We start from the raw sequence: 21,227 nt of genomic DNA, 5'->3' as shown, positions 1-21,227 counted from the left end.
AGGGAGGGAGGGAGGGAGGGAGGGAGGGAGGGAGGGAGGGAGGGAGGGAGGGAGGGAGGGAGGGAGGGAGAATTATATATGTATTTATTCACTGGAGTGTTTCTGTTAACAGGTATTAAAAAATTCTGGAAACCCTCCATGATGGTAATGTGAATTATCAGCAGATTAGTACAATTTCTCTTCACTGATGTTCCAGGTGCATCAAGAGGGCAAACATTCCACTACTTTGGGCAACATTTCTTGTGTCATAACACATCACCTACTCAATCAGATACTGAAGAAATAAAGACCGTATGTCATGGAAGGGAGCAAGTCTGTCAGGTCTGCTTCTGTCTTTCTCTCATCTCCTTTTTTCTTTCTCTCTCAAGTTATTAAAATACTTTAAAAAAATTTATTTTGTAAACACAGTTTTCCTTTCCTGTGAGTTCTGAATGACACGTGAACAAACTGTTACCTTTGTAAGGTATGTGGATATAAAATCTGGGCCCGTTGCTTATATTATCAAATGTACATCACTCGCAAAAATGCACAGAGACTTCAAAAACTTTAGGCTACTACAGACAACTCTGTCACCTTGATTGCAGGTTCGGACTGTAACCTGAGACTGTTTTCAACACAGAGCTTTTGGAAGGCATCTCCTCCAGCCTACGTTCGCACCTGCCTGCCTCTTTTTGCCCAACACCTTGCAAAGCAGCGTTTCCTCCCCGGTGTTTCCATCCCCCAAGGCGTGGGAGCCGCGGGCACACCCGCCCGCCCGCCCGCTCGCGCAGCCCCACTCCCTCACCGCCCACTCGCGACGCACCGCGAGCGGGCGGGCCCGACAAACCAGCTTCCCCTGCCATCACGCCGCACTCCCAGCGCCCGTCGGGACTTGTAGTTGCAGAGACGGGAGGCCGCGCCGCACGTAAGAGAGCGGCCCTGCCCCTGAGGACTACACTGCCCAGCGTGCCTTGCGCGCGGCCGGTGGGTGTCTGTGCGCGTTGCCGGGCAGTCAGCTGGGCGCGGGGAGGGCGGGTGGAGCGGCGGCGGCGCTCGGGGTCGGGTCGGTCGCTCAGGGTGGGAAAGGCGCCCGCTCCACCATGGCAGAGACGATCGCGGACACCCGGCGGCTGATCAGCAAGCCGCAGAACCTGAACGACGCCTACGGGCCGCCCAGCAACTTCCTGGAGATCGACGTGGGCAACCCGCAGACAGTGGGGGTGGGCCGCGGCCGCTTCACCACCTACGAGATCCGCGTCAAGGTGAGGCAGCGCCGGCCCGGCCCGGCCCGGGCCGGAGCAGGGGTGGCGGGGTCGGGCCCTCCTGCCGCCCGGGGCTGGCCGAGGCTGGGGTCGGGGGCGGGCTCCCCGCGCCGTGCCCTTCAGAACCGTGTCGCGGCTCCTGCGGCGAGCGGCGCTGGGCAGGCGGCGGCGGAGTCGCAGTGGCCCCTCCGTCCTCGGCCTGGCCCTGATAACTGTAGTAGCTCCTGGTAGCTGGGGCGGTGCAGGTCGGTTAAGATAACCGAAGGATAAGTGCCCTCTCGTCTCTTGCTGTGCATGGCTTGTCCTTCGGCAGAAACTTCGTGTGCTGTGAGCGATTGTTTGTCTGTCTTCAGGTGAATAGAGGAGGGCAGATTCTGAGCTGTCTGAGGTGGAGTAATATGGGTGGATCTGGCCTGAGAAGAAAGTCAAGGATTCCAGTGGCCTCAAAAATACATAAGGAATGTGCAAATAAGTCGTAGTGGGCACACATGCTAGAATACAGCCAGCTGAAGTGATAAGGGGCAAGTGTATGGGGGAAGACCTCCTGTTTTCTTTGGTACCTGAAATAAAATTGTAGTGTCTAATAAGTTGGACTGTTTCTTGCTATGTGCTGCTATCAAATACTTTTCCATACTAGCACTAGACTCCTGTCTAGCTGGAAGGGCTATATTCACTTACTTGCCCCAGAGGTTAGTCATCTTGAGCTTGAGAAAAACTATGTTAAGTCATTGCTATGTTGTCTGGTCTTTTTACTTTCATAAACAGGACATAGAGGAGTGGACAAACAAAATGTAATATCTACCACAAGGTTCTTGCCTGTAGCTGGTAGGGACTTGAGACAGAGAACCCTTTTTGGTCTACATTGGTAGGGATAAGTCAGGTTGAGAAAGAGGATCTCTTACAATTTTTTTTGGTAGTTTGTGGTTGAGTCTACTACCTTGCATAGCTTTACTCTGTTACAGCTTATTGAACCTGGTCAGTTATTACAGTTAGTAATAAAGAGGGAAGCTTCTGAGTCCCTGCAAACATTCTTTGCAGTGTGAGTTCTGTCACTGGAGTGCATATGCCTTCCCAGCAGGGAAGGCTTCAGCTGAGGCCTGCTGCCTTGGTCACTAAAATTCTTCAGACAAGACTTGACCTTGTGAGGATTTTCTGGTTTAAAAGGCCTAAGTTCCCAGCTTAATGTAACCTTACTTTAAAAAGCAAAATCAGCTGAGATCCAAAGCTACTAGGAAGGATAGTTCTTTATTTCAGATGCTCACAAATGGTCACAGTCAGTAGCCATTCCTGTGTTTCAGGGTGTGTCAGTAGGGCAGGGAGAATAAACTGACATGCTTGTAGCCTGTGTTTGGCCTCTGTGTGAGGACAAACTAGAACTTGCAGACTTATGTTGCATTACACTGCCCTTACCAGAACACTGGCAGTCAGCTTAGCAGGAAGATATAATTCCACCTTGCTGGAAAGTATTTGCACTTTAAGTTCCTGATGACGTTTCTTTCCATCAGACTGAGCACTTGGAATTGCTGGATGCAAGGAAGATGGTACAAAAGAGACTTAGCCATGATATGGCCCTGGGAATGAGACCAAATCTCAGGCACTCAGCAGTAGGACAAGGGGGCACGAGCTCAAGCTCTGCCAGGGGAAATTTAAGTTGGATATCAGAAAAAAATTCTTTTCAGAGAGAGTAATCAGGCACTGGAATGGGCTGCCCAGAGAGGTGGTGGATTCACCATCCCTGGAGGTTTTTAAACTGAGATTGGCTGTGGCACTGAGTGCCATGATCTGGTAAATGGACTGGAGTTGGACCAAGGGTTGGACTTGATGATCTTGGAGGTCTCTTCCAACCCAATCGATTCTATGATTCTATGGTTCAAATCTCCCATGTTTAAAAAATTAGTAATTTTTTTCAAATTCTCAACTGAAGTTCTTCATCAGAAAGAAAAGCAGAAAAGCAGGTTTTGTGGCAGATATGTTTTAGCCCATCTGCTGTTTGGGGTAGAAAATTCTGGATTCTTCTTGTAGTGACGGCCAAGAAATTATTTGAACAAACATACACTGTGATAGTACTGTGACCTTCCTCTATTCTTCCTCCCAGTCTAACTACTATGTAAACATTGCATCCTCCACTCTCCTTGCATGCAGCTGTGTGTGCCTGTGTACAGGGCTGGCTTTTGTAGTACATGATCATTCCCTTTCCAGTTGTGAAGTGCTGTACACATAGTGCTATACACATAGTTCACAGCTATCATGAGCTGTAAAATTGAATTTTATGTCCCTCTGTGCTGGAAGGCTATAGAGCAGGTAATACATACATACAGAATTATGGTCACTGTCTAAACTTGTCTCAGTTAGCCGCTTCTCAGCAGAACACAGACCATGCTGCTAATAAACAAGTTTCAGCATGGAAGAAGAATGCAAACTTGAATTGCTGTGATGTTGTATTTGTAAAAGTTAGGCCTAAAAGTTAAGCTGCTTGTTGGAGTGTGGCAGACAATGGCCACCAGCTGGCCTCTGTGGTTTGACAAGTGCTTGTGATCCCAGAAAGTAGGAAAGCGGCAGCTGACATTGACAGTTTCCCCCAGCAGTAGTAGTGGCAATAGAACAAACCTGAGAAGATTATGTGAGTTACTTCTGCCATATCTGGAAAGTGATGTCTTCAACTAGCACCAACATTACAATGTTAAGTGTGCAGAAATGGATGGCTTAACAGCTGCCAGATTCTGAAGAAAGCTGTTGGACAGCAGCCTCATGTTACAGCTGGAGATTACACTAACCCAGAAATATTGTCAGAGAGGACACTGGGATTCAAGTTTGCACTGAGACAATTAGACATGTACCATTGTCTTGGTGTTTACAAACTCTGTCCAAGGGTAATTCTCTCTTTGTCTGAATCTAAAAGCTTTAACTTTTTTTTTTTTTTGAAAGACTGAGCTTGCTAGCAGACTCGTGAACTGATACCTGATAACAAGTACCTTGCCAAAAGTACGTGCGTGAAATACTGCAGTTTCCTTCTACCGATGCTGCAGCTGAAGCATATCTGTTGTATGGAAAGCAACAAGTGGAACAACCTCCTGCTTTAGTTCTTCTTTTGCTGTATTCATCAACTTCTGGTGGAAGTGGGAAAGCATAATGGGGAACTCTAAAGTTTTGAATACAGTCCTCAGCAGTGAGCTACTGCATGAGCAAGTCACCAGTGTTTTGGTATTTAGGAAGGTTTCTCATAGCGACTGTCTCTGTGAAGGGTGGCTATGCATTGTGGTAAGTGTATAGTGCTTTGACAAGGTTTTTAGGTCTCTTAAGAGGAGTGCTGCAGGTAGGCCCTCTACAGCACTTGTAGCAGGACAGTTTACTTCACAGATGGACACTTGGCCAAAGTATTGACTTGCTGAGGCTGAACTTGCATTAAATAACAGTCTGTTCTTGGCAAGCTGGACAAGGTGATGACAGAAACCTTTCCATGATGGCGACCCCTGTAAGGCACATAGTGTGGCAGTGTACCTCTGCAGGGCAGCCTGGCAATCAAGGTCAAATGTCTTGTTCAGAAATGGTAAGTGATAGAAAATGCCATCCTGGCAGTGCTAAAATACCAAATTTGAGTGAGTTGTGGTTTGACAGGCTACTTAAGAGTTTGATTTGCATCAGCAGCATCAGGCAGCGACTTTGTACCATTCGAAGTTGTCTTTTGTGTGTGACAGCTTAGAGTGAGCTAAAATGGAGCTAATGCAGTAGGGTATAAAGCTCCAAGTACTTTTTCTAGTGAAATAAACTTGATAAAGCACTCAACTCATCTCAAGGCATCTATGGAATCACAGTATGGTGACTCTGCAGTGTTTAAAACTAACATAATCAACTAGACTGCCCGCTAAAGTGATACAGCAAACTACTCCAATGCCTTAACCCTTGAGGAAAGGTGTGAACCAACAGTTAAGTTCTCAGGTTAAATACCCTTGCATGCTGTTTCTCGTAAGTCATTGTTAGCTGTTCTTTCTGCTTGTTAAACCTTTCCAGGGTGGGCTTGTGTATGTCAACACTCTTCAGTGAGGGCATGCAAATACCTGTTACTATTTGTGAGCTACAAGCCAGTCCTTTCCCTGAATTCCAGGAAGCAAATGTGGAACAAATTACATTTATCATACTACTGTCCTACAGCATGTTGTTAGTCCTCAATCCAGTTCCAGGTATCACTTGTCTTCTGCTGTAGTTGAGACATAGTTTTCCTGATAAGTGGGTCAAAAGGAAGGTCTTTACTCAAACAGATTATCTGCAACAGCTTCAGTTGTTAAATCCTTTAAGGCGACAAGACTTAAGCTTTACGTGCTAACTCTGATCCAGCAACCGGTGACACATGTCAGAGCCATCCATACACCCACTGTAAGGGCAGTGCCATAGCAGATAAGCACTTCGGTGAGAATACTGTCAACAAAGCATACAGGTATCCAGGAACTTCTACATTTTGGGTAATATCCCTTTGTTAACACTATTTCATCTGTTACTGTTTCTGTAAAGTGACTTCTGTGTTGCCTGTTTTGGTTGGATTTGTTATTTAGACTAAAAGGCTGAATTATCTGTTTATGGTTAGTAAGAATTTGCAGAGAAGTCGTTGATATTCAGACTGACAGAACCAAAACAAAATATCTGTTACAGGAGCTATTAGTCCAAGTAGTTAAAGAATTCTTTTTGGTTAAATCAAACTAAAAGCCTTTGTCTTCTTAGTTCTATTCTTAATGTTCAATGGCTTGCTACCTCTAATCAGTGCTATTAAACTCAGCACTAAGGTATACCTTAGCTTTTCAGGTTCTCTAGTGCAGTGGCTTGTGTCTTGAGGTATGGAAAGGTACTCTCTTGCTGCTGTGCTTCCAGGTGCTGTGAAATGCATCACTTGGGTGGCACCAATGCCCTTTAAGCAGCAGTCACCTCTCCTGTACCTTCTGCAGAAAGACTGCTGTAGACCTGTAGGTCCAGTGTGAGGAAGGAAATGAACAGACAGGCTGTCAAGTGCCTGCAGTATTAAGAATAGTACTGATTTCAAAGGACTGGGGAAGTATATCCAAGTACTGCTGAACTTGAGCTGCTTTTTAAAGTCTGTTCTCCTCTTAACCCATTTTTTCAAGAGTTAGCTTGGATACAATATTTGCATTTTGGCATATGTATAGTAGTCTGACTTGAGTGACTGATTTAATTCTGACTGCTGTGATCAAATCAAGTCAGAGTAAGACAATAAATGAACTGAGAGTATAACTTGCTCAGAAAGCACTTGTCTTATGTCATGTTTTGCAAAGTGGTGCTCTTGATCTGATGAATGCATCTTTGAAATGGTCTGTCCTTGAACAGTATCAGATCTCCTGTCTTTGATGTGGTTAGCAGGGTTTGAAGTTGCAGATTGTCCCCCCACCGTGAAAAGAATCAAATTGCCCTTCATGTAGTGGACTTTGGCACTGTACCGTTTCATGGTTGAAGCTTGTGGTGGAGTAATGACTAAACACTGACTCAGCATGGATGTGTTTGGGGATGCACAATCAGCACTAATTCGCTATTTCTTTACTACTGCAAATCTTGCGTAACCCTGGAAGTCTGTTCTAACTGGAGTAAATTATGCTTTTAATGCCCTATTCTGGACACTACCCCCAGTTAGATATTTCCAAACTCCTCTTCAAAGAATAAAAATGGAGTGATTCAGATGACTTTTTCTGTTCTACAGCCCAGGTGCTGCACATTTACAAGCATTAACTGCTCTTTCAAGCTGTCATTCAGAAAAGGATAGCTGGAAGGCTAAGAACTTCCAAGGAAGTTCTAGGAAGACAGAGAAGTGGAATGGCTTGGATGAAAGAAACTTCTAAAGCAAGGAGAGTGGATTTACAAATCTATTGCATATATTTGCTCTGAACAACTTTTTTTTTTCTTGAGAGGTTTGGGATTAAACTAATTTCAAGAGCCTGATCCAAAGATATTTAACTAGTTTGGCATTGATACCTGTTACTGTGTAAATAAAATAACCAAGTCTCTCTCCAGTGCTTCTTATTAGTATATTAGTTTAATTGGTTACTTGGACTCCTTTTATTTCAGCGTATACAGTGTGGGTCTTGATTGTCATGTGTTAAGATTGCACTCTGCTACGGTGTGGAACAGACCAAATCAAATGGAACAATGACTAATCCTTGTAGGACAGATGGCTGTGATCCAGGTAGGCATGTGATGCCAGGGAGTTTCGATACATGTTTATTTTTAGATGGCTTGCTGAAAAAGTGTCAGCTTGAACTTTAGAGCAGTCAGGTCTCTGCTACTTTTCATCTGGGGAGATAAATGATGCAGTGCAGATTTATGTCTTCTAACTCTAAGGGAACTATTTTATTTAAAATTTTTTCACTTGGTAATGCAAAGCCAGTTGCACTACTGGAGGCTGTTTTAGCAAGTACATAATCCAAATGCCCTGTGAAGATACATCACTGAGTGGAAGGTCTGAAGTTGCTTTTGCTGCTGTAACTTTTAATGTGAAAAGGATGAAGCCCTAACCTTCTAGTCAAGGTATAGAAACAAGTGTTTTACCTACTGAAAATGAGTCCATGAAATATGCCTTCTGTGACTGTTTCTTAAGAATCCAATTCAAAACTTTTGTTATGCCCTACAAGGTTCTTCCATATGACAGTATAGTTTTCATTGGCCACAAAGCCCATCTTTAAAGTGTAACTATAAGCTAGTGTGTAGCAGCTTTACTCTAAAGTCCATAACAAAATGAAGCTGTGTGTTAAGTGGTTTAAAGCCACCTCTGTACCTGGGAAAAAAGCTTCTGAGTTTATTTCTGTGGGCCTGAGCTCCAGCACCCTCTAAGTGTTAAAATATGCTACAAACTAATGAACAGCAGTCAGAAGCCTTTCTGTAGCTTTAGTAGCTACTTAAGAATGCAAATGCTTCAGCTTCAGTAAAACTGGCAATATGAAGAGAATTTTTTGCTACTTGAGATCTACTTCTATACTAGTTTCTTACTTCCTTTTTCTTATATTTTTGAAGTATAAAGATACTGGACTATCTCTAGCTTACAAAGCATGTTAAAGCTTTTGTTCCTGATAAAAAATTACCAATTACAGCAATTCACTGCAATTGAACTGTAGCTGGCAGATGTCAGCTAATGAAGCTAAAGCATAAACTTAATGATTCCTCTTTGGTCATTCTCTATGAGGAATTAATGGGAGCATTACAGTAGGCCAAATCAGAGCATGTGGCCATTACACCTTGTGATTGTGTAAAAGTAGCAATCCCTTCTATTTCAAATGAATGTTTGGTATTTCAAAGGAGGCTTTGGCTTGCTAACTCTGTGAAATAATTATCTAGAGTTACTAATTTTGTTTGGGTGTTGTAAAAGTCTTTGCCTGAATGTGTCCTCCTTAAAGCAAGTTCCTGATTTTACCTTTGGCTTCTGAGCATGGAACCTGAAGAGTAAAGAATCGCTGAACAATCTGTTGTTCTTGACTTACTCTAGTTTGAGCCCTCTGACCATGGCACACCACAATTCAGTTGTTTGAATTGATGTTGTTGAACTTGATCAGGTGATGATAGATGCTTTTTGGCAAAAATCTAGACATTCCTATGCTCATTTTCAGAGAGCACCTCTGGACTCAAGGCATTTTGGCAACTGTGAACTCTTGTGTCAAGACTGATAGTCCCTCTCGTTTTGTTGCTATCAGGATTTCACTGTCTTAATCTTCAAGGTGAAAAACATCCTAGCTCCATATCTCAGTACTGCAGAGTAGGAATCTCTATAGTTCTTGGTATAGTTTAAGTCAGCATTGTTTAAAACTTTTATGTAGACATATGATCAGATTTTTCAGTGTTCTATTAACTTTGTATTTTTTTGAATGTAATGCACATTCAGTAGATCGGACATCAAGTGGAGAAAAGGGAGTGTAGAACTCTGGTTTGGTCAAAAGGATTGAAACTTAGAAAAATAGCAATCTCTTATCTGACACTTTGCAGTGGGAAAGAAGCTTCAGTTCGGTACCCAGCAAAAATCTAAACTTTAGAAACTGAAATTTATAGCATGTTTTCCTTCCTTCTTGCTTTCTATAATTGTAGGAAATAGAGAGGTAGATGCTTATGTCAAGTCAGGAAGGAAACAAACCACTGGCAAGGTTTCTGCAATAACAGTGGACTGCTGGAACCAGTTTCTTGCACTAAAGGACTGCAGGATCTTGCATTAAGAAAATCAAATACTTTTTTATCCACCCTGAATGCTACTTACTGTAAGACCCCAGAGCTCCCATTGACTGACCGTAAATGTAGCCAAAGGGTGTAGGCTCTTGACAAAGGTTACAGCTTGGATGAAGAGACAGTGAGGTGCTTGAATTTAGCTTCCAAGAGTCAAACCCACAAGCTTCTATCAAAAGTGAGCTGTGTGCTTGCTTTCATTCTATTTTAATGGAAATAGAGTTCTGTCAAGGCCAACATAAGCTGCTTGAAAAGATGACATCAAAGTAGGTGCTGTGGCAACAGTGAAGCTTTATCCTGCCTCTGTTAGGAGTGGGAGACAAGGGCAATGCAGGGCTGCTGATGAGTGTTATGTTGGCAGATGAGAAAATTAATCAAATTTACCTCAAACTATGCTAACAACTACAGCTGTGAAGTTTCTGCTGTTACGGAGAAGGACTGACCTGCTGTAACACACAGACAACCTTGTAGGGTGTCAGCACACTCTTTGAAGAAACCCAAATGCTACTGGCATTTGATTATGTCTGGAAACAAATTTATAGGAGCAAATCTGGCTGTTTGCAAGACTTTGTCTACTCCCTGGATAAGTTAATGTAATCTAGATAACAGAACACTTAAAGATACTTAGAATTTAAATGTATTTAAAGCAAAGTACTGTAGTTTTCCCCTTGCATTTAAGGTAACCTGTATACTGGAATGGCTGCACTGGAGAGCTGTGCATCTGAAGCTGAATGGACAGTGTTGACTAGTACTCAAACTACATGCATTCTGTTCATGAAAGTCTCCTCACTTGTATACAGAAACAATTTTTAGACTTCTCACTGGATATAGCTTGGGGATTGACTGCAGTAACAGCTAGAACACTGTTACCTGGTTATCCAAGCTACTCTCCTAGGAGTGTCGTTTGCTTCTGAAGTGAATTTGGAACCTACTGAGCCTGAAATTGGACTCTTAAGTTGAATATGTCATAGTAACATTAATGTAGCTGAAGAAGCATGTTTACTGTGAATACAGGTTTTGTCCTGAAGTCTCTTAGCAAGCAACCATTGGTTCCCACTATTAGTTTGTTGAGCACTAGCCGAAAGACTGTAGAAACTTCTTTGGTGTCTGATTGGAGAAATGTAGGAGTGATTTGGGGATCTGGGTTTGTCGTCTGTTGTTTAACTATGTAATGTAACTTGGCACCAGCTTTGATAATATTCCAGTATGCTGGCTTGGCCATTAACTTCCCCAGCTAAATACAGACTGTTAGTTTGACAGTAGTCAGAGAAAGCCTAATGATGTCTGCACAGAGTGTAGTAAAGAAACAGTGCTATACAAAATCTGTCTTTTCTTAGCATCTTTCTGTGGTTTAGGATTTTGGGTTGTGTGGTCCTTCTGCAATAGTGCTTTATCTGCCATTCTGACTAGTGACTTCTGGGTGTCTTGGATTATACACAATCCTTTCAGCTTGAGGACTTGCATTCAAACTGCTAAGAGGCATGATTTTGGACTAGGAAGTTGTTGAATTTTTTTTTCAAATAAATTATTGCACTGCAGAAGAAGCAACTGCGGCAGTAAATCTGCTGAACTTACCAGAGGAATGAGCTGTACCAAACTGGGTCATGAGGTTCATGATAGTAGACTTTGCAGATCAGCAAGCCAGAAAGCCAACACTATAATGCTGAACCAGCATGGGCAGAAATGCTTGTAAAAATAAAATTAGCCAGACTTGAAGTGTTGTGCCTTACTCTTGTCTCTGTTCTAGCAGGCAAACAAAGAGCTAGCAGTGCTTAGAATAGCTATTGGCACTTTAATGACTAAACAAGGATAGCTGTCAACATAAAATGTAAAGCAGAGAATAACATTTTTGGTGTCCTCTATGGTCTTGAAGTTTCTGTTGAAACTTCAGGATTGTCTCCTTCTACCAAATTCTTGTCCAATGATAGCCCATGCTTCAGGAGCTGTCTGGCTCGCTTGATGAAAACTCTCTTTCCATGGTAGATGAAGGCAGTAGGACATGCAGAAATCCTTCCCACTGAAGGAAGAAGTGGTCTGCTCAAACAGGGCAATGATCCTTAGTGAAAAAGGCCCATTCAGGCGTGAGTATAGCCCAAATTAAGGGCGGTCCGGTGGTGTAAAGGAGAGCACTCTGGACTCTGAATCCCAAGGACCTGAGTTTCAGTCTCAGTGGGACCATCCTCTGGCAGTTCAATGCCTCCCTACCATCCCATCCCGTCACATCTCGGATGCTCAGCAGGGTCAGCCCCGGTTAGTACCGGGTGCTGTGACAGTCCTGAGGACTTCCCTGTCACTGGCCAAGCTCGCTCGGCCATGGCAGATGGACCTCAGGACTGAAACGGTGGGGCCAGTTCTGTGCATGCTGTGCCTCACCTAAAAAATCCACTGTGCAGGCTGGAAGGGCACACCCACGTGGGGAGAGCCCTGCCCAAATCTGCATTCCCCAAGTCTGGCCATGCACACATACACACAGCCTGAGTTAAAAATGGGGACCTAAGGTATAAATAGGTTAAGCAGTATAAAACAGGACTCTCAAATTGCTTTCTAAAATAGGTCTTTCCAGCAGCTGTTTACCTGAAGAACACTGCTCTATCAGTGCTTATTTCTAGAGGAAGAAGAATTGCTATAGTTACTGGGTTTTAAGAAACATGAGGTTTAGAAATTGATCTCAATAGATAGCTCTAGTTCATATCCACACCAAAGGACAGGGAACATGTACTTTCCTTTAGCATACAGTTGTCACCTGGTGACTTGTAAGACGCTTAATTTAATGGATGCCTTTTGACATACTTTTCAGTCTGAACATTTGCAATACTTATAATCAAAATTGGAGTAGAGTTTTCAACTCAAAAGGAAAACAAAGGACTCTGTCCTTTTCTTCAGCTTGCTAGCTGGACTGTGTGTCAAAAGTTCAAAAGGGAATGTAGAAAGTAAAATGAGCTCCATTGGCACTTCTACCCCCACATTGTACCTGTAAGCCTGATAGGTTGTTTAGAGATTAACTTTATAGACTTCATGCCTGGAAGTATGAAAAGAGTTCCTGAAGACCTGGGAACTCATTGTTTTTTAGCTGCTTTTATCCAGTTCTAATCCCTCCTGTAAGTAACTTGAGAAAGGAGTATTTTCTGCAGGTGAGAACCTATGTGTTAAATACTGTAAAGGACTTTCTACCTGAGACACTGACAAAGAGTTAATGTGTAAAGGTGACTTTGGTTAAAAAGCCAATAGCTGAAATCAGAGGAAAATAATCCAGTACTTAACTCCTGAGAATCTCCTTCATGTTCTCACCAGGACCCAGCTATATTCACTGTTGAGCAGAGTATTCTTACCCTCAAGACAAGAGTGGTGATTTATAAATCGTGACTTCTGACATAAATCTTAAGTCCAATTTTATTTTTAGTCTCTAGCACAATCAATGATTTATCTGGGAAGGAGAGCTTGAATACTTTTAAACATTTAGCAATAAGATTGCATAACAAAATACTGTTCTGTACTTTATAACTTGTAAATTATGGACTAACTTGCATAATGTGAAACTACACAACTTCTCAAGTACTTTTGAACTGTGACAGCCAGAAACTTGTTATTGGCTGGCAGCAATACAACAGCTCAGAGTGACAGGCCTGCCTAGCGCAGGAATTAAACCTGCGGTTAAACTTGTTTGGGCAGCCAAAAGTATTGCCCAGTGATAGCTTAAGTGTAACATCCTACAAATGATATTGTACAGTGATCTCCACTCAAACTGTGACCAGATCCTGAGTGAGACGGCTTATGAGATAACAAATAAAACAACAAAAAGGAAGAGGTAAAAGGCACTAGCAGAGAATAACTGCTGTGCATCTGTCAACAGGAAAACACAGGAGTAACTGTAGTCTCATGTGAACATCAGAATCAGAATCACAGACTATTCTGAGTTGGAAGGGACCCACAAGGATCATTGGGTCCAACTCTTAAGTCAATGGCCCACACAGGGGATTGAACCCATGACCTTGGTGTTATTACAACCAAGTTTTAACCAACTGAGCTAATTCTCAGCTTCCAAGGGTACTTCTCAAGAGTCTTCTTTAAAGGTATACTATTAATGAATACGCAGTCTGACAACAGTAGGGTTTATTTTGTTGCTTCTGGTTGTGTATGGCAATTATAGGCTCATGGTCTTACTTTCAGGAGGTCAAAACTCTTAGGAAGATTTTTGTAATGTTGTAGCCGGTTTGACAATGACACCAAGTTTCAGAATATGGTCTTGGAGCTTTTCATTCTGGGAATGTCATTAGGAGAGCACTCTTTCAATGTCTACTTTTAAAATAACATGCAAATTGGATTGCACCCAAGAATGAACAGAAGTAATACAGGCTCCTGCACAAGTTAGGACTGGTATCAGGGTGCTTGTATATGTAACATGGTCTTGTGCAGCATTATAGCCTTGTTCCCATTTGATGTCTCTTTCAGGGGTGTCAGAGTTGGGTGCTGGCTCCTGGCCTTGTTCAGTAAAGTTCTGCCTAATGTCTGTAATCCTGCTCTGCTTAGTTTAACTTTGTAGTCAAACACTCTAATCTCCTCAGCATTGAAAGTTGTATTGCATCTCAGCCCTGTTGGCCTCTTTGGAGCTATGCAAACTTGGCAGCTTGTGCTATCAAATCTTCATCTGTCCTAGATAGATGCACTGCTTCTGAAAATGTTGGAGGCCGTGTTGTATCAGAGAGTAGAAGAGTACAGGAATCTTGGTTAATGTCCTGTGCTGGTATCTGAAACACTCCCTTCAATGCAATAAGAGAAGCCTGGGTGGATTAAGAAGACCCTCTTCCCCTTTCTCTCTCCACCTCCAGTTTTGTACATATTGGGAATCCAGCTCCCAACAGGAAGAATAGCAGGTGCTTGTGCAAGTTTAAAACCATCTCAAGTGGCCAGCAAATCAGATATTCTGCTAGGTGATATGATAACAAAATGCCAGTGATCAGGATATTATATAAATGAGGCTCACAGTTATGTAGTTTGAGGCACAGATTACTCAGGTAGCTTAGAGCTTTATCTGTATTTCTCTACCTTCTCAATACTGTTGTTTTTGCTTAAATGGAACTAACGTGTAACTTAACAGTTTGCTTCTTGCATCTGCTTATCAAAACTTCTAATCTGTCTGATCAACAGCTTGTGTTCTTGTTTTCAGACAAATCTACCTATCTTCAAATTGAAAGAGTCTACGGTCAGAAGAAGATATAGTGACTTTGAATGGCTAAGGAATGAACTAGAAAGAGAAAGCAAGGTGAGTAAAGTGAAAGCTAAACGCAAGTCTTCATAGACATACAAAGAGTAACAATGCTGAGATGTTACGACTGTGGTATAAAGCATATATCATATAGAGCAGATATTGTGGTTGAATATGTCCAGAAATAAACCAGAGTGTCAGTCTTTCTGTCAGGTCTCAGTTCTACAATGCCGGAGGCTGTTTGAATGGTTTTCAGTTAATTCAGAATTAAACTACTTTAATTCATCTTGTCTTTCTGAGCAGATACTGTTCTTCCCTGCTCATGTTTTATTACTTCACCAGGAATATGATGAGTTTGGTCCTCAAGGGGGAAGAGGTGGAACAGGTGTATGAACTTGCTTACAGGCTGCACTTAAAGACACTTCTGTGAATCTTTCAGGTTGTGGTACCACCTCTACCAGGAAAAGCTCTTCTCCGTCAGCTCCCCTTCCGAGGAGATGATGGTATATTTGATGATTCCTTTATAGAGGAAAGGAAGCAGGCTCTTGAACAATTCATAAACAAGTAAGTGTTGGGTCTAGTTATCTAGAGACAAACCCAGAGCTCAGCTCTGGAAAATTGAATTAAAGCTGCTCATCCTCTAACTATGGTTACTGCACTAGGTTCAGAATATTAACTTTCCCTTCATCTTGCAGAAGGACATACTAACATTGCTCATCCAGTGTTTAGTTTGGGTATCTTAATGCCTACCTGAACAGCTGAAATGACTGTTAGTGTTGTTGTTAATTTATGCAAATTGCTACTTAAATTATAGCATTCAAAATAGTTCTACTTTATAATTTCTGAAAAGGTATCCTGCACTGGGTGAACAATGGAGCTTACAATGGGCTTACAGCATTTTACTTTGATTGCAGATGTGAGGTATTATCAGCTTGTGTAATGATGCATATTTTCTCTAATCATCATGAGAATCTTTCTGAAGATGTAAAAACACTACTCGAGGTAGGCATATATAGTTTGAAATACACACTTTGGGTTTTGTCGCTGCCTTTCCAAAGGTGAGCAGAAATTATAGCAGCAAAGTCTTATGATTCTGTTTCTGACATCTGACACTACTGACAGCTGTCTGTACATGGACCTGAGTAGCTGGTTTAGTCTCCTTAACAATGTAGATCCAAAACGTGGGTAAGAAGTAGTGCTGTCAGTTAACCAGCTCTTCTGGTCTCTAGAGTCAATGCTGTTCAGACCAACTGGATTTAGGACTACTCCCTTTAAAAGTTCCAAGCTTGACAGTTCCACTAGCATTCTAATCTTGTTCAATAGTTACACTGTTTAACAGGGACAGAGGATGCCTGTGAGTTATGCCAGAACTGAACAGAATGTACTTGTCAGTCACTGTTAGTCAGCTGAGGCACGTGTTTTGGAGTTACAGGTGACTAGTTTACCAAAACTGTCTGTTTTGTGCACGTAAGTGAGACCATATGAAATCTCTTTAGTTTTTCCTCACATAGCTCAATTTAGAGGTATTGCTAATGATTCTGAGCAAGTAAAATGCTGCAGGTTGCTCTTTTTGCTGTTCAAAGACAAGTGGAATGAACTTCCAAGGCATGCAGTAGTAAGATGGAATGTGTTGGTTTTTTTTAATGCTGTAAACTCAAGGCAGTCATGACTGTAAAGTAGAACTTTTAACCATGCAGGCTTGAGACTCTCTCTTAAATGGGGAAGAAGTGCACTTCCTGAAAGTTCTGCATGCCAGGTCTGGCAACGTGTGTGGAAGAGGGTTATTTATATTTGGAAGCAGATGATAGTGAAATAGTCATCTTACTTTGACTCTGAAAAACTCAGTTTAGCTGACAGAAATGAAGTGATCAGTTTATGGGTATCACTTTTTCAGTCCTACACCAAGTAATAAATTGATTCTGTGGAAGTGTAAAACTTCTTGGTTAATTTTTCCTCCTTTGAAACATAAAAGTAAGTTGTTAATGTAGCTATTGATGCAGTGGCAGACTTGAGTACATCTGGAATAAGGCTTTTTAGGCACAACTCATAACTATTCAACTTTGTCAATTTATTCTAATGGGATGACCAACTCATTAAGCAAATACTACTAAAGATTTGAACCATATAGAAGCCTTAAGGCTTCTACCAAGTACTCTGGGAACTAGTGAATTAGACTTGAAGGTAATTTGCATAATACATTCACATTACTGAATTCTCAAAACTGGTCTTTGCTTCTAGAACTAAAGAGTCCCTAAGATAAATTACATCACTGTAAGAAAAAAATCTTAGTGTATCAATGCCAGTTCTTGATATCCAGGTATGTTGAAATGGATGTTGTTGAGAACCTTTGCCCCCCTAGATGTGAAATCTAAATCGCAACAGTACAGCTTATTTGAGTCAGCTCTCTCGGGCCAGCTTCCTGGCACCACCATCACAATGGCACAATGGCATTCAAGGAGTGGCTGTGTCTCAACACTCTTGTCTGCCTGAACCTGACTGAGATACATGAAAATTCTTGAAGTAGCAGCTGTTATGTGTAAGGGTCACTCTGGTGAAAAACACGGAGGGACAGCCAGTGCAGAGTGAGGTATTCCTGTTGAAGTTGAGGTCAGATCTAGTCTTGCAATTCAACCACTGATTTCCAAGCCTTCCTGAAAGGGAAAAGGAATATGCTGCTTCCTCCTCATCTTCTCCTGTATGTCTTTCCCTTGAAGTTCAGGCCAGCAACTTCAGTCAGATGAGGGTAAGAAGCTCAAATGAGTTGTTCTAGACTATCATCCTTGTGAACTTGTGCTTGAGACTGCTGGTCATTTACTAGAACCAACAGGATTGACAGGTTTTATAACTGCACTTGAAATAATCCATGAACACTGAATAGGAGAGCTTAGCTGCTTCTTTATAGGTCACCCTCAATGACAAGTGAGTAGTGACAAGTGAGTATGTCCTGTGGTGAAATAAACACTAATAGATAAATTTGAAGAAGATCCACAGAAGTGCTTGGAAGTACTGGTGCTGAGCCACCAGAGCTGGCTGTGTATTACATGTGTTCAACTAGATCACTTCCATTAAAAGAAGAAATGTTTTGACAGAATATGGAGGCCATAAGGCTGACAAAAGCTGCCCTAGGAAAGATGCGGGGCTTTCTCTTAAAGGAAGAAGTCTGTCTTGATTGACCAAATTGGATGTAGCTTTTTTAAACCACACTACTTTATATTTTCATATCTGTGAGTGATCAACTTTCAGGTATCTGATTCCCCTGAATTTTTACCTATATAGGAGTCTGCGTGGTATTTTAATGGTTCAAATGCAATACTTTGTGGTTTTCTTCCATGTTTGGGAGTGTCTCGTAATTCAATTTCAGCTCCTTTACTGTTAAAAGGATGGTATCTCAGTTTATGTATGAAACAATGCTAAACCTACAGTAGGGATACTGGTCTCTCCTAGAACAGACAAGCTCCGTCTCATGTGTTTGGTAGCTAAGACACATGCAATGAACAGACTGGGCAGTACCCTCTGGCTCCAGTCAGTCCTTCTTCTATGGGAGAGGAGCACTGACCAAGAGGAGTCACTACCCTGAGCAGTGCCAGAACCTTCCAAAGGCCTTTGCACCTGCTGGTGGAGTGAGGCTTCAACTCTGCGGGGGGGAGAACTGCTCCTCAGTGAGACTGAAAACTGAGGGGATGAGCAACTGTTAGAAGGGGGCCCTGTGGCACAGCTGTCAAGACCTGTGAAAAAACCTCATTACTTGCCTTTCTTAACTCTAGGTTTCCTATTGTTAGGATGGCACCTGGATAGTCCCATCACCTGTGGGTGGTAGATGATGACCTAACATGCTTCCAAATGATCAGACGTAGCTCAGAGTTCCTATGGACTAACTTCATCTGGGGGAGCATGAGAAATCTTGCTGCTAGACATCATTCTAGTTGCCAGCAGTGAACTGGAAGTGGGATCCATGCCTAAGTGCAGAACAATAGATTACTGGTGCAAAACCTTGGTCTGCTGGCTACCTGCAGGTAGGCTCCACTGGTTCACACTAATGTTTGTTTCTTTCCTCCCCAGGGTTGCTGGCCACCCACTGGCACAGAACGAGCGCTGTCTTCACATGTTCTTACAAGATGAAGTAATAGACAAAAACTACACACCATCCAAAATAAGACATACATGAATTCTAAAACCATCTTCTTAAACATTAGTGGTTCTTAGGCTTGGTTTTAAGACTTGGTTGTAGTTTGTCTTAGCATGCTGAGGATGAACAGGCACGACATCTTCACTAACACCAGTACACTGCTTGGTCTTTGCATATGCTTTATAGCATTAAAGAACTCACTTGTCTTCTAGCTAATTCCTTCTGAATCCTTCATTTAAGAGTATGATACTATGAGACTATCCACCCCTTGCAACGTCTCACAAACCTTTCCACTATTATTTGCAATGACTTTAAAATGTTTACTGACTTGGCCTTACTTGAACTTTCATAATCGTAGTGTCACGTGTTCACTTGTATTTGACTAAACTGCTGTGCTGTTTCTGAGGTAGTCACCTGTCTGAACGTCTGTAGAAAGACTGCTTTATTTCTGATATCCTGTGTGAGAAACACATATGCAATTGTCTTCAAGCTTGTAAAACACTTTATACTGAAGTAATGAGGGAATTATCTTTATATTCTGTAAGAGGAAAAAAATCAAATTTATATACTAAAGTAACTTGTCTAAAGTTTTGAAATAAAAGTGAAAATGCACTTAAAATGATTTGTCACTCTTGACCTTGAGCATGGGGTATCTCATGCTTTCTGAGAAGCAGGGATTTGACTATACTAAGTGAACTGGTGTTACAGCCTTGCTGTGATGCTCATCCACAGTGTAGTTTTGTCTTACTAAGAGCCAGCACTAAGCACCCTTAGTTGCTGGCACTCACTCTGCAGGTGTTGAACATATTGAAGGTATTGAAGGCTGTTTCTCTGTTATGGAGCCAAAGATGGAATGCCATTCATGATAGGCAGTTGACAGATCTGTGACTTTAATAACTTTGGGGAAAGAGTGCCTTTCTACTTGGCACAAGAAGCATCAATCTAGCTTCAACTAGCTGGTGAAAACTATACCATCCTATAGAGAAAGGAATGTTGACATAACCTTTATTATAACCTGGTTCCTAGATTAAGGTAGCACTGGTCTACCAATACAATTAGGGACATGAAGTCCTTTAAGTGTGCTGTAAGATGTGATCATAGCCCACTCCCCTGAACAGTAGAGGAGGGGTAAACTGTAGCACTGTGCTTGTATGACCACTGGTGCAATGCAGGTGGTTGGTGGCTGACCTGCAGTTCACAAGCAGCACTCCTAAAATTGTCTTTTCATGAGAAAGAAGTGAGCTAGAGAAGCAGCTTCCTTAGTCTTCCAGATGTGACATGGAAGTTCCCTATCCAGATGTTCTTGGAAACAGTTTCAAAAACATTCTAGTAACAGTCTGCTCTAGTGTTTTGTGCTACTTGGTAGCTACATGCTGCCTTAGACCAGGCTCTGCTACTTTTTTCCTTCTTGTAATACTTACCACTGTCAAGAGCATCCTACAAACTTGCTGGCAAAGTTATTAGCTTCTTTTAACTAAGACAATTAACCTCATTTATGGAAATCTGAATGTGAAGGACTGAACTCCCAAAGCAGTAGTGGCCAATGGGATTACATACAGTACTAGTCATTAGCTACACTGAATGGATAGGTGTCTGAATAATTGTTCTTAAGTAAGACTGTGCTAATCCCTCTAATGGTCCTATTCACAAAACCAGGGACCAAAACTGAGAGAGTCCACTTGCAGTCCAGGGATGTCCAGCTTTTTGAGATGTTTGTGATAATGTAAAATAATTTCTAAAATTCACCGTGCTTGTTGAATCACACTTAAAAGTTGAGTTACTCTTGAAAAAGGGAAAAGAAGGGCTAAGGTTTAGATACAGAGTAAGATGTTCTTTTTCTCTTCTCAAACGTTCTTTTCTGAGATATGCTTGTTTCAGAAGTCAAAGTAAATGCCCCTTCTTATACCTAAAATATGATGACATGATCTGCATCATTTGCCATGGAGAGAAAAAAAATAATCCAAAGAGGGAAAAACTGGATGCTTGATGTCGAAGTATTCCTTTTTCCAAAGTGAGGACTTAGGAGTGTTAGCCTCTGAGAATTACAGGACTCTGGGATCTTAACTGACCTTAAGTCCTTCAAAGCTAGCTTGAGACCCTAATTCTAGTACAGTGTACTGGTTCTGCCTCTGTGCAATCTGCTGTAGTGGGAGCAAGACATAGTCTTGAGATTAGCTGTACCTAAACCATAGGGATCTGGGCATTGTTCCCAGTTCACGGGTCTGTTCTGCAGCTGGGCTAAGTTTTGCAGGTAAGATGGTGAGAAATGAATGTGCTCCCATTGTCCTACATGTTTAACAGCTGGAAGAAGGCCAGTGTGCTCTGTTCTGTCCTCTGGCCTGGGTGATGTGGTGACTTGGATTACAGCGCGCTGCAGAGTGTGGGTGCCTGGTTGCCTTGCAGCAGGGATGCAGTTCCCGTTTATTGCTGCACTGGGACAGCAGCATGAATCTTACTG

The 21,227-nt window shown here is 42.1% G+C and overlaps 1 protein-coding gene across 2 annotated transcripts; it reads left to right on the top strand.

The window, feature by feature from the left end:
- Positions 1-990: 990 nt before the first annotated feature.
- SNX3 (sorting nexin 3) lies at positions 991-19,388 on the top strand. Of its 2 annotated transcripts, XM_071548858.1 has the most exons (4): positions 992-1,241; positions 14,605-14,700; positions 15,083-15,207; positions 18,703-19,388. In XM_071548858.1, the coding sequence occupies exons 1-4, from the start codon at positions 1,080-1,082 to the stop codon at positions 18,806-18,808; spliced, it is 489 nt and encodes a 162-aa protein (XP_071404959.1). In that variant the 5' UTR covers positions 992-1,079; the 3' UTR covers positions 18,809-19,388. The 2 variants fall into 2 exon arrangements, with proteins under 2 accessions (XP_071404960.1, XP_071404959.1); XM_071548859.1 differs by lacking the exon at positions 15,083-15,207 and having other exon boundaries at positions 991-1,241.
- Positions 19,389-21,227: the final 1,839 nt, after the last annotated feature.

The sequence above is a fragment of the Pithys albifrons genome, chromosome 2 (assembly GCF_047495875.1).
Source record: "Pithys albifrons albifrons isolate INPA30051 chromosome 2, PitAlb_v1, whole genome shotgun sequence".
Lineage (NCBI taxonomy): Eukaryota > Metazoa > Chordata > Aves > Passeriformes > Thamnophilidae > Pithys > Pithys albifrons.
The sequence above is the reverse complement of the archived record's forward strand: the minus strand, read 5'-3'. Positions and strand labels throughout refer to the sequence as shown.

Excerpts from the sequence above, each read along its gene's own strand:
- SNX3 (XM_071548858.1), top strand. The coding sequence starts at position 1,080 with ATGGCAGAGACGATCGCGGACACCCGGCGGCTGATCAGCAAGCCGCAG. Across the intron at positions 14,701-15,082 it reads AACTAGAAAGAGAAAGCAAG|GTTGTGGTACCACCTCTACC; the intron begins GTGAGTAAAGTG and ends TGAATCTTTCAG. Across the intron at positions 15,208-18,702 it reads CTTGAACAATTCATAAACAA|GGTTGCTGGCCACCCACTGG; the intron begins GTAAGTGTTGGG and ends TTTCCTCCCCAG.